Source organism: Trichomycterus rosablanca, chromosome 7 (genome assembly GCF_030014385.1).
Source record: "Trichomycterus rosablanca isolate fTriRos1 chromosome 7, fTriRos1.hap1, whole genome shotgun sequence".
Taxonomy (NCBI): domain Eukaryota; kingdom Metazoa; phylum Chordata; class Actinopteri; order Siluriformes; family Trichomycteridae; genus Trichomycterus; species Trichomycterus rosablanca.
In genome coordinates, this window is record NC_085994.1 from 25,211,895 (window position 1) to 25,225,716 (window position 13,822).

The window sequence follows — 13,822 nt, forward strand, 5'->3', positions numbered from 1 at the left end:
AAAAACATAACACTATCGCTTCCAGCAAACAGAAAAACTCTCTCCATGTAATCAGCAGTTTAAATTGCACATAATTTATACTTTTTTTTTGCTCACATCCCAAACCTTCTAATTGGGTTTATGCATCAACAAACAAGCTGTGACTTTTATGGCACCATTCGAGCTTGTTGATGCGAAATATGTTTTCTGTTTCCTGAAATCACAATGCTTAAAAATGTGTAAATAAAAAAAAGACACAAACATAAATTGGACAAAAAGAGGATGCATGTTCACTCATTTGTCAACAATACTATCAATACCACATGACCGCCACCAAACAAAGCTATAAATACACATCTCTACCTATAAACACCACACAAATGTGCAGTGTCTGTCTTGTATTTGTTCATTATGAGGCAACAAGAATTAATTCTGATTTCCACCATTCAATTAAAAAAGCCCTGAATTAGCTAATGGGATCGCTGATCACAAGAATTAGCTGCAATTAAAAGTTTAATTTACCTAATATCTAAGAACACACTCTTACAAAACAGATTGCGTGTCTCTTGTACTTATTGCTGCTTCTAAACTTCCTCTGAAGGAAAAAATCTGTCAATTCTTTTGCCTTCAGGAGAGGGAAACAACTACAAAAACTTAAAACTAGACTAGGATTCTCTCTTGAAACAATAAAAGGCACTACTGGTCAGAATGAAAAGCAAAACAAAAACCTCAAATGTAGGGTAGGAAAGTGGAAGCAAATCCCACCCACTAAACACCTCCTGGTCTTCTTTCTAATCTCCATCCTTTTTTCCCTCATCAAATGTGTAAAAGTGTACCAAGACTTGGCACAATAAACAAAGAGAGAATGAGAACATTCCAATTTGGAATTAATTACATTATGCTTGCAGAAAATTCGTAAAATCAGCGATCCATAGAAAGCTTGAGTGAAGAAGTGCAGCAGGAAAAACAACAACCATGTCATTTCTGTTTGGTTTTGTCTGTCCTGAAGCGCACTTCACCACGTTAAGCCAAAATATCATCAAGTTTCTCCATGTTCACGTGAACTATTCCTAAGAATAATAAATAGACAAAACAGCCCAGCATCTGACCACCCGGGATTTTGTTTTAGAATATGGCAGTAGAACATATAAAAAACAAACAAACAAAAACACATTAAATGAAGTCATTATATAATGAATATAAATGATAATGTAAATTAATTTCACAGAATACAACAGGACTGGTTTGCAGTGCGAGTAGTTTTGGATAAGTAAGTGAGTAAGTGATCGCTTTTCTTTGCATATGGAATGCATATATGAAAATAATCTTTGACTATCAATATAAATGTGTAGTATACGATATACGTCAACTGACTCACAAATCAAAGCACTACAAACCGAACCCTAAATTAATAAAAGCTAGATACTGCTATAATAAAAGTGCACAGATTATTAAAAAAAAAAAAAAGTCATAACTGCTCCTTGACAGTGTGACTAATGACTTTAGGGTGACATTTGGGTGACTTATTATGCCAGTCAGACTTTTTATTAAACACAATTGGCAACGGGTTCATTTTTTTCAATACAGTTTTCATCTCTGTTATTGACCTCTCCTAACAAAAAGTCTTCCTGTGGATTTCCACTGGGCTAAAACCAGAGTGAATCTGTAGGCGGTGATGGAACCACAACGTTCCCTCTTAGGGGCTGAATTTAACTGCAAAATTAAAAAAAAGAAATAAATAAAAATTAGAATTGCTGTTAAATTTAGAGGTGCGGAAAATAGTGTCAGGTTGGCATCATTTAAATGCCGATTTAAAGTGCAGAGAACAAATAAAAAAAGCCTGGTTGATCAGGCAAAAGGGTTTATAGAAAGAACACTAGGTTAGTCACCGCAGGCCAAATGTATCTGATGTTTGCATCATTTAACTTAAAACACTTAAGTTAAAAAAGCAAATAAAGAGCAAATAAAATTACACAAGTATTAAAAACACCACCCAAGCTTCACCCGGTCGTTTTGTCCTCAAATGAGGAAAGCATCATTGAGGTCTGTTTTTAAGTGCTATATTTGTTAATGGTAAGCCAGAGTTGCATGCGTATTATGTGGTGCTGGTTAATCAATAAGAAACAAGAGTGTAAGTAGGCATGCCGAAAACAGAACATTATTTCAACCATGATAAACAGAATTATTAATCCTGAATACTATATAAGGTAACACACGGGTTATATGAATAAACGGCCTGAGGCAATGTAAAACAAAAGCAAACAAAACAAAATAAAAAGACAACATTTACAAAGCCGTGTGTTTCTTAAGCATGATTATCTATTAAGCCTATTTTCACCTTTTGTCTAACCCACTAAATTCTAACATTAGAGGTGAATCGCTCCTTTAAAAAGGTTAAACACTCCATCCTAATCCATTTGTTGCTTATAGGATGCATGAACATAAGGCGGATAAAAAAAGAATAACAGAAAAGAGCGGTCAGACCCAAGCTTCTTGTGAGTGTGAGTAAGATGAGAGCGATAGCTTTGCCTCTCTTTAATACAGTACGTTATCTAAAGGCCTAACAAGGGCATAAATGCAGCACAGGCAGAAGCAGAGTTGAGGACTGAGTTTCTTTCACAGATTCACACCCACACATATACTTCCTCTGGTTAGGAGGAAGCTAGCTTGGAAACAGGTTTACCTGAATAGAATATAGTTTTAATTATACTTCATTATTTTGTACTAGGAAAAAACGTAATTTACTCGTGTCCTCGACCCTGCTTTTAGTAGTAAAGCTAAAATGCTTTTTTTTTTTTTTATCACCAGCATAAACATCATTTTCTGGTTATTGTAATACTATCCCCACATTTTTTGCTTAGTATTATACTTGCAGTTTTAAAGCTTTATGTGGTTTATTTTACAAAATGAACTATTTCTCCTATGATGAGGTGTCTTGGAAACATACGGCTTATGTATGGCAATGCAATTAACATAGCTAATTGTTTCCTTGACACAAAGAAGAACACATCACATTACATTAGGGAAGGATTACATAGTGGTATTTATAGGGAAAGTGGTGGGCAAGCAGGAGCAAACTGCTGAATCATCATTCACATAGAAAAAGGTGTCTGGAAAATCAGGAGGACATTAGATGAAAGTAGAAACTATGCACAGGGCCTGTTTACACCTTCAATTAATATGTAGGTCATGTAGAGCAGTGGTCCCCAAACACCGGGCTGCGAACCGGTACCGGTCCGTGGGTCATTTATTACTGGGGAAAGAATAAATAATTAGAGATCGCTACATCAGCAGTGAAAACACTGCTTCCATTTCCAACACACGGGTGTTTATCGTCTCATATCACCCCCAGGTGGAAGCAGCGTCTCGTTGCAGCGAAAAAAAGCTCATTGTTATTCTATTTTAAATCCCCCCACCGGTCCGTGAAATTGTATTTTGTATGAAACCGGTCTGTGGTGCAAAAAAGGTTGGGGACCACGGAGTATGGTGTCTGGATCCATTTTGGCTGGGTTCCATTACAAACAGTCCAATACATGTCATGTTTCATGTAAAATTTGTATGTGATTCTGTCAACAAAAAGCACTTTTTGTTAAGGTGTATACAGGCCCAATACGGACACTAGCCAAAAGACAGGGCTTTATACTGAAAAATGGACAGCTGTCAATAGAAAGCAGCTCAGGCACTTTTCTGGTAATGTTTGCTTTTGTAATTGTCCTAATTATTTGGCATTTTTATGAGCATGCCTTGCATTGTGCTCTTTTTGAATGACCTCCAATAAAAAGTCATTTTACCAACATCAATAACTTGCTCTTTGTGGAACCTGAGGCCTGTAGTTGAAGTGCACTTAAATTTGAGGGAACTAATTTTCCCTTGCTTGTTTATTTTTCAGTGGTATGGCTATAAAAAACTTTCTCTATGTTTGGGGGTGGGCAGAACCATAAAAAATAACGACGTTATAACATATAGAGCCCTGTTTCGAGACAACCTAAGACTACGCGGTTCTAATAAAGATGGCGGACACATTTTTGCAGCCAGAAATGTAGCAATTGCAAATTGCATGCAAGTGCCAAAAATCAGCCAGCTCACCATTCTACAAAGACATGTTAAGCACCCCTCTCTCGCCAAGCTCCACTTGAACAGCACAAGACAGAAAATTCCCAGTCCAAATGTTGTTGGCAAACCTGTTATTTTAGTTACATCGCCCAACCTTCCCTACACAGGGGATTTGCATATTTGTGTTTTGTATATAATTGTAAACATAGATTAGCCGATTAAACAACAAGTTGCCAGATTTAGACATTTGTTCTTGGAGCCAGGAGAGAGAAGCAAAGAGGACTGGTTAAATACAAGGAAAGGGGAAAAAGACGCCTACCGAGGTGTAAATGGCAGATAGGTTAACATCGCAAACGACCATGACTCACAGTTACATGCGAACGCCACAAACTCAAACATGGAGCTGCCACTTCGGATGCAGTACCATGAGTACAGAAAGATCCCTACTGCCCCCTACATGAATATCTTGTATGGCAGCTACCATATTAGCCAGTATAATCAACCTAGCTATTAGCACACTGGTAGGCATAACTATACAAGCCACACACACACCATACAGCAAAGAGCAAGCAAACAAGCATGTAAGTGGGGTTTGTACACTCAACAGTGCTGTTGAAGACAGCCTTTGCTGCCGATGCTTTTAGTCACAGTAGATCTTGTACTTTTCACTGCAAAACACAATCGGTGCTCCCAGAAGGCCATTGGGCTCAGCCCGACCCCCACAGGTAGCAGCGAGTGATGGACTTACGTGCGATTGTGCAGGGTTGTGGGCAGTCTTGCCTCGGGAGGAGCTGGACTTTGTGCGACTGTTGGCTCCACCCCGGCGAGTCTGCTCATGGTCGAACTCAAGATCCTCGAGGCGCTGTGTGAGTGCCAGCTTCTGTTGGATTGCCATACGCAGAAGTGAGTTCAGGGTCTTCTTTTCATCCTCTGCTGCTGCCAACTGTCTCTGCATCTCCTCCAACTGAATGACATACTCGTCACAGCTAGAGAGAGAGAGAGAGAGAGAGAGAGAAACCTTTAGTGCTGAACTGCATTAGAACTACAGTAGATGCAGCGCTCAAGTGACAAACCATGCTAGCTTTTGCTAGTCATGTTATGATTTGTTCATTAGGGCAAAATAATAAAATATACACTTGTTTTCCATCAACTGTTAAAATCTGTATAGTTTTGTAATAACATAATTACTGAAATACAGAAGGTATATATATAAAAGGTTCTACAGAAAACACACTATTAAATATTACCAATACTGGCAATATCCTTGTAACTTAAAACTAGATTCGGTAATATTTTGTACATGTGTAACACTGTTTAAAGACCCTGACTGATAATGGCAAGCAAAAATAATGGCAAAGTGTTATTATGCCCTATTCTAACTAGAGATGGGACGATCGATCGGCTATGAATCGGTATCGGCCGATTTTTAATCAAAATATGCTATCGGCGATCGGCGATATTTCCTAAAAGTAGCCGATCCGATCGTGTGATATATAAAGATCACGTTAAGTTAACAGCTCAGTGGATTGATCCAGACTTTGAGCTACGAAGCACCAACCATCACATCACCATTCATCAACCATCGTACAGAAACCACAGTGAAAGCTCTTCATGACCTAAAATAACATCCTTAACGTTGTGCATCATACATACGATGTAATTTTGCTGATTGTAATATTTACTTTAAAAAGATAATTCAACCCGGTCACATCTGAGTCGATTCTATCAGCACGTTATATAAACTCCTGGTTCACTTTGGTAAATCGTAAGCGGTTCTTACTTGTGATGTAGATGAGAACAGAAAACGTTACAGAGCCAATCAGAGGCAAAAGTTTATTCATTACCAAATTCGTTAGTTCAGGATCATCTGCTGAACTTTTAGCTCCTTAGACGGAACGAGTCTGACGGTCGGTTACAGATCTGTGGTAATAGCAGTTTAATTAAGCTTTTTAATGAAGCTTTTTAATGTAAGAGAGTCACACAAAATGTTCTGTAGTAGTTGGTGTTTATTTAAAACCACGACATTTAATTAATAACAGTAAACACGGAGAGATAACTGAGAAGAGAAACTTACGCTTCGCGAAAAATGACTCGTGAATCAATGAATCACTTATAGCGATACAGTGAACAAAGCGTCTCTTCTAAAGGCGCACACACACACACAAACACGCGCGCGCTGCTCCGGTTTATCTTCACTGTGAGGCTCTTTTTAAGTTTATTTATTTTATTTACTGCTAAACCCCCCCATCCCCCCCCCCGATCGCAATCGGCTATCGGCAGATGTCCCTGAAAGGAAATCGGAGATCGGAATCGGTGCCAAAAACCCCGATCGTCCCATCTCTAATTCTAACCTATATCTTGTCCCTGGACAACAACTTTCAACACATGATGGTCCAGATCATTACGTTTACATTCACAGTTGCAGATATTTGTTTGCTGTAAGCTTTATACAATTTCAGTAGCGCCTAACCTAGTTTTTTTTCTCACTTGCACCAAAATACTGGAAAGGTACGACAGCGTATTAGGACCACTTTAAATACATTTTTGTTTGATTTCGAGAATAAAGTCGAAATGATTTCGAGATTGAAGTCGAAATATTATGGCTATAGCAACCTTCATGTGTTAAAATGAGGGATGTTCATGATTTGGTAAAGTTATACTTTCGTATCGGTTTCACAAATGAAGAAATCCCCCGATCTCCTGGCACATCAGCAGCAGTTTGTTATTAGCGTAAGGACACTGAAACGGCTTTGCAATAAACGGTATTTATTTAAAAGAAAACCGGTGCGATTGGCATCTGCGTCGTCGCCAATACTTCAACCAAGCCTTATGGACTCATACAATATGATTGTTTGTTTATTAGGATTTTAACGTCATGTTTTACACTTTGGTTACATTCATGACAGGAACGGTAGTTACTCATTACACAAGGTTCATCCGTACACAAGGTTCATCCGTTCACAAGGTTATATCAAACACAGTCTTGGACAATTTAGTGTCTCCAATTCACCTCAATTGCATGTCTTTGGACTGTGGGAGGAAACCGAAGCACCCGAAGAAAACCCACGCGGACACGGGGAGAACATGCAAACTCCCCACAGAAAGGACCCGGACCGCCCCACCTGGGGATCAAACCCAGGACCTTCTTGCTGTGAGGCGACAGTGCTACACACTTAGCCAACGTGCCGCCTGACTCTTACAATAAACTAAAGCCGTATGGCATCGCTATAAATGGTTGCATTGACGGATTTAGTCATCATGTCATGTGGATGGAAGCGTACAATACAAACAACCACCCAAAAATAATCAAGGGTTATTGGATAACCACAATAATGCGCATTGGAGGCTGCCCTCCAGGTACTGAGACCCTTGCTTCTCTGAAATGCTTCTCTTTGGTCATAATATTATGACTTTATTTTCAAAATCAAAACGTAAAAATATTTTTACAGTGGCCCTAATCCACCGTCGTACTGGAAAGGCGAGCTGTTCTTCAGTGCTGTACTACAGTATTTGCTTCTACTTGGCTGTGCAGTTGCACTTCTAACAACCAACCAGCAGAGGACCATAACAAACAACTTCAGTTTATCTCACGTAAGACTCAAGGTGACTTTAAATGTGGTTAAAAAAAATGTATGATTAGGATTTAGAAAAGAAATCTTGCTTGCATAGCCTGCGCAGATTTGTTATTATAAGTAATATTTTGTATAGATGTTTGTAATTTCGCAATACTTTTACATTCATGACATTTAGCAGATGCTTTGTGCCAAAGTGACTGAACACAAAGCAAGCATTTCATTGCCCCACTGATATGGGGCTGTGTCAGTGCCCTTGGCAAAGGTCATTTACACGTCTGTGATGGCAGCATTAATGCAGAAAAGTACATTGAGATCTTAGAGCAACATATGCTGCCTTCAAGACGTCATCTTTTCCAGGGACTTCCATGCATTTTTCAACAAGACAAAACCACATGCTGCACACATTACAAAGGCATGGCTGCGGGAAAAGAGGGTACAGGTACTGGACTGGCCTGCCTGCAGTCCTGACCTGTACCCAATAGACAATGAGTGGAGAATTTTGAAATGAAAAATGCGACAACGATGACCCTGTGCTGTTGCACATCTTAAGACGTGTTTGCAGGAAGAATGGGACAAAATAAAACCTGAAACACTAAATCACTTGGTCTTTTAAATGTGATGAAAAGGAATGGCAACATTACAAAGTGGTAAATGCTAAATACTTTTTTGGAGTGTGTTGCAGACCTGAAATGCAGGAATGGATGTTTATTAATACATGAAATGAAGTTGAGCAGACAAAACATGAAATATCTCAGGTTCATCATGTCTGCAATTAAATAAAAGTCAAAGTAAATGTAAGAAACTCTGTGGTTTTTTTATTATTTGCATTTTCCATGTTGTCCCAACTGTTTCTGATTTTAGGGTTGTACAAATAAATTTGACTTGACAGCATTTAGGACCATCCAGCCACTAGATGGCGGTCGTGAAGTGAAATGAGCCCTTATCTTTCAAACTATATGGTGCTCAGAGCCTCCACTACGGTGGCCGAGAAGTGCAAAACAAATGTACATTTCAGAAAACAAAATTACATATGCCGAAAACTAATTTACAAGTGCTGAAACACTTTTACATATGCCAAAACAAATTTACAAACACTGGGTACCCAAACACTTGTAAATTTGTTTTTGCTTTCGTTGTAAATTTGTTTTTGTTTTTTTGTAATTTTGTTTTCTGAAATGTAAATTTGTTTTGCACTTCTCGGCCACCGTACTCCACAATGCATTTCTGCTGCAGATACCTTAAAAACACTGATGGAATCAAATCCTAAAGCACAAAATGAGGTTTGTTTCTAGGATGTATATTTACTTGTTTAAACTAGTTCATGCTAATATTTGCAGTACACATTTTATATGTCTAAAAGATCAGTAACAGTGATTTATAATCAATGATTCAGCCGCTCAGGTGGCGCAGCGGTAAAAACACGCGCTGCAACCAGAGCTGGAATTCGAAGGAGCGTCATTTCGAATCCAGCTCTGCCTTCACCGGTCGAAAGGCTGGGCGGCTATATGAACAACGATTGGCCTGTTGTTCAGGTGGGGGACTTTAGACCGGAGGGGATACTCTCTCAGGAATGGGGCGGTAGCGCCCTCTGCTGGCTGGTTGGGGGCGCCTGCATGGAGACGGGAGGGGGTGCGGCGGAGTGTGTGATCCTCCGTGCGCAGTACTCTGACGCGCTCCACTCGTCAAGTGTGGGTGATAAGTCGGTCGATTGGCTGTGCACGTATCGGAGGAGGCGTGGAACGGCATCGTCAGCCCCCAATCAGGAGCAGGGACCGACATAATGAGAGATTGACGTGAGAAATGAGAAATTGGACGCCCTAAATTATTTAAAAAAATATATATATATATATATAATCAATGATTCATGCTCAGTGTCTGAAACAAGTCAAAGCTTGCTACTGGTGTTCCCTGTTAATTGCAATACTAAATTCAGACTCTTACACATCTCTTATCTAAGCTGTCAGTGTGTCGTATGAGTAGCACCTTATGGTAAAAATCAGCTCGTAATCACAGAAACATGCTTCACTGTTTAATGTGATCATGCAAGTGTGGAAATGAAAGCATCCTTAGTACTCTGCTCTCTTTCTCCTCCCTCAGTTCCAGTACTAGTGCCTCGGGTAACCAAGTTTCCACCCAACATACCACGCCTTTAAAACTGTCATAAATTGATACTCCCTTGCCCTTGGCATATGTTTACAGAACAAGCTCTTTTCCAAACATGGGAGTCACGTTTTACAATTGCAAAACTGATTCCCCCAGCTAATAACAGGCAGTTATATCTAAAGCTGGCAATGTGTAGAAACGTGTGCTGGAGTCTAAATAAAAAGCTTTACTTGCAGGCTCATAATCCATTTATTGTACTTTTGGCAGTATTTTCTACGTTTTATACTTTTTCCATACTATTTAAATACATTAAATACAACATAAATAATTTTTACACATTCTTTTCTCATTAATTGCACTTAATTTTAAACAAAGTGGTTTCAGCACTATCTGGTGACACTAAGTGAAGGGCAATAATATGCCCAGAATGGAGTGCCAAGCTATCTAAGGACACCACACAACACCTTATACCTCGAAGCAGTACAATTTAGTATCTCCAATTTACCTCACTTGCATGTCTTTGGACTGTGGGAGGAAACCGGAGCCTCCGGAGGAAACCCACACAGACACTGGGAGAACATGCAAACTCCACACAGAAAGGACCCGGATCGAACCCAGGACCTTCTTGCTCTCATACAGGCCACCCTAACTGCCTGTATGAGAGGTAAGAGAAAATGCATGCAGACAAAAAGGAAAACATACCAAATTCCACAGACAGTGATCAGAGCTCAGGTTTAAATCTTGGTCCACAAGGTGCAGAAGAACTCTAATGGCCCACACAGATGCCTGACCTAAAGTCACTAAACAGTCTAGCTCGACATCAGTGCCTGACCTCCCAAATGCTCTTTTGACTAAACGGGCATGAACTCCCACAGGCACACTACAAAATCTTGTTTAAAATACCTTCCCAGAAGACTCTAAACTAAAAATTATTTTTAAATTAATAAAAAATCGTAAACCTTGGCGGCTCAGGTGGCGCAGCGGTAAAAGTACGCTAGCGCACCAGAACTGGAGTTTCGAATACATCGTATCGAATCTCAGCTCTGCCTTTCCAACTGGGTTGGGTGGCAGCATGAACAACGATTGGCTGTTGTTCAGGGTTAGAGGGTAAGAAAGTTGAATCAGAGGTCCTCATAACTGGTGCAACTGCAGCCCCTGCTGGCTGACTGATGGCGCCTGCACAGGGCTGAGGAATAATGCTGATGGGGGTGTGGCCCTCCATACACAGTGCCCTTCAAGTGTATGAACTCGACTCGTGCAGGTGAAAAATGCAGTCTGTACTGACTGTACGTGCTGGAGGGGGGCGTATGTCAGTTGAGAGGCGTCCTCAGTCAGCGGTGAAGGGTCAAATCAGTATAGAGGACGCAATCAAGGTAATTGGACACGACTAGATTAGGGGGGAAAAACCTAAAACGTAAAAGCTTTATTTAAAGAGCAGAGCAGTTCCGACTGTCATGGACTTTCCTGCACTGTCATCTAATGTAAAACCCCACTGAGCATTTATGGGAGCACTTCAAGACTAAGAAAACCAGGCATTCAGTAACATTACAAGATGCCATTTGAAAAACTGAAAATCATACTGGGATATCACTGATTATCATGTTTTGTCTTGTGGAGACAATGCCAGATTGAATGATGCCATTACAACAAAAGGGGGAACATACAAAAAAAAAAAAAAAATGTTTTTTATTTCATTTTTATCTGTGAATTTATCCTAGTCAAGGTCGTGGTTGAGTGCAAGACATGAATATCCTGGACAGGGCACAAAGCTGTCGCAGGACTTCAGCCATCTCCCCCTTGTGTATACAGCTGGCCGACCAATAACAGCTGAGATGTGTGCTCAAGGTGGTAGGCTAGCATAACAGGCAACTGTGGCAACTGAGCACCCTTTTACTTAAATTGGTATGCTAATTTTAAGATTTGCAATAAAACAAGATGCTTACACTAATGACTTTTGGTTCCAATTGTATGACACTGCATAGGTTTAAATATTGCCAACATACACTGATCAACCATAACATTAAAACCACCTCCTTGTTTCTACACTCACTGTCCCATTTTATCAGCTTCTATAGAAGCACTTTGTAGTTCTACAATTACTGACTGTAGTCCATCTGTTTCTTTACATACTTTTTAAGGCTGCATTCATGCTGTTCTTCAATGGTCAGGACCCCCACAGGACCACCACGGAGCAGGTATAATTTAGGTGGTGGATCAGACACAGCAGCACTGCTGGAGTTTTTAAATACCATGTCCACTCTATTAGACACTCCTACCTAGTTGGTCCACCTTGTAGATGTAAAGTCAGAGACGATCGCTCATCTATTGCTGCTGTTTGAGTTGATCATCATCTAGACCTTCATCAGTGGTCACAGGACGCTGCCCACGGGGCGCTGTTGGCTGGATATTTTTGATTGGTGGACTATTCTCAGTCCAGCAGTGACAGTAAGATGTCCATCAGCATTGATGTGTCTTATCCACTCATAGCAGCACAACACACACTTACACACCACCACCATGTCAGTGTCACTGCAGTGCTGAGAATGATCCAACACCCAAATAATACCTACTCTGTAGTGGTACTGGGAGAGTCCTGATTATTGAAGAACAGCATGAAAAGGGGCTAACAAAGCATGCAGAGAAACAGATGGACTACAGTCAGTAATTGTAGAACTATAAAGTGCTTCTATATGGTAAGTGGAGCTGATGAAATCGACAATGTGTGTAGAAACAAGGAGGTGGTTTTAATGTTATGGCTGATCATGTGCTTTCTGTCTTATCTAGTCTCTAGATCTTAAGCAATTCCACCTGATCTAAAAACAGTAACATTTTTAATTTAAGGCTTTTTGTTCATGTTTACAAATCCTTTTAAGAAAATGACAAACTTTTGACCTTTAAATGTTTAAAAAAATACAAAAGATTGTTTCCAGGGATAAAAAACTGGTCAAACAAAAACATCTGGGTAACTGGGTGACTGGCACAAATGAGTCGAGAACGACTCATTTTGCTGAGGGCTTTACCCTTACTGGTCAGCTGGAAGGAGTTGTGCAGACAATGTTATACTACTGGCTACACAGTGTTTTATTAACCGATTGCTTCTCTTAGTTTCCCACCAGGACAAACTTTGATCCCTGTTGTGATGCAGCTTTGCTATAGACAATGCAAACATACCCCCTCTTGTCTATAAGTGAAAACAAGAGTCGGTGTCAGTGTGTGCACTAGCAATCTGACCCAGACATGAACGCCAATGGACAATAAAGATCAATAAGGCTCTATTAGACACAGTCTTCTCCTGGGAACCTCCGGTCAAAAGAAATGGGGGTGGGTACAATTTTCCCGGGAAAAAGAGAGCTGGGGCCACCAAAACAACCAAGTGTGTGTGTAAGAGAGAGAAAAAGATAAAGCAGAGCTCTGGGGCACCGAGGGACTGGGTGGGGTCCCATTGTAAGGCATGGCCACTTCATTCAGCCCAGGCAAAAAGAAGCTGCATGTCTACAGGGGATTTAAATGCAAACACCCCCTCAGCTGTTCACAGTCCACATGGGAACTGGCATGCTCCAGAAACGAACTATGTGAGAAATGAGAGGGGGGTGAATTGAAAAGAGCAATAGAAACAAAGAAAAGGGAATGAAATAATAAAGAAAAGAAAGACTGAACTAGACAAGTGTGCACACACAAATTATCTACGAATGCCAAGTGGGTTTTCCTTTTGAGAAATAAGCACATTCAGACGTGCCTGGAAAGCATAGGGTGAACAAGCACACGAACATGTCCATCTCTCTCCTATGTATGTGTCGATCAAACTGCCAATAATTAGCCATGGCTACCTTCCATTACTTGAATTTTTATGTTTGGTCCACAACCCCCCACTCCCTAATCACTATTGCAGCTTTTAAACTGCTTTTTCTCTGCTGAGCATTTGTCAAAATATCAAAACAACATCAGTATACTTATACCTTTCTCTTTGTCCTGCTTTACATTTGGCTCCATTAACATTTATTTATTTGGGTTTGTGTCATTTAATGGCAAAAAATAGGTATTATGTTTCTGTTTATTTTATCTTGTCTTTATATTTTGGTCCATTTTATATTTTCATTTTTATGGCTGCACGG

General features: G+C 40.0%; 1 protein-coding gene across 1 annotated transcript in view; it reads right to left on the reverse strand.

The window, feature by feature from the left end:
- Window positions 1-1,427: 1,427 nt before the first annotated feature.
- LOC134318314 (protein bicaudal D homolog 2-like) overlaps window positions 1,428-13,822 on the reverse strand; it is a 62,369-nt gene continuing 49,974 nt past the window's right edge. Inside the window, exons 9-10 of the mRNA XM_062999169.1 lie at window positions 4,781-5,018; window positions 1,428-1,692 (exon numbers count right to left, since the gene is read on the reverse strand). Of these exons, the coding sequence (XP_062855239.1) occupies window positions 1,579-1,692; window positions 4,781-5,018 (352 nt within the window). The 3' untranslated portion in view covers window positions 1,428-1,578. The remainder of the gene's footprint in view (window positions 1,693-4,780; window positions 5,019-13,822) is intronic.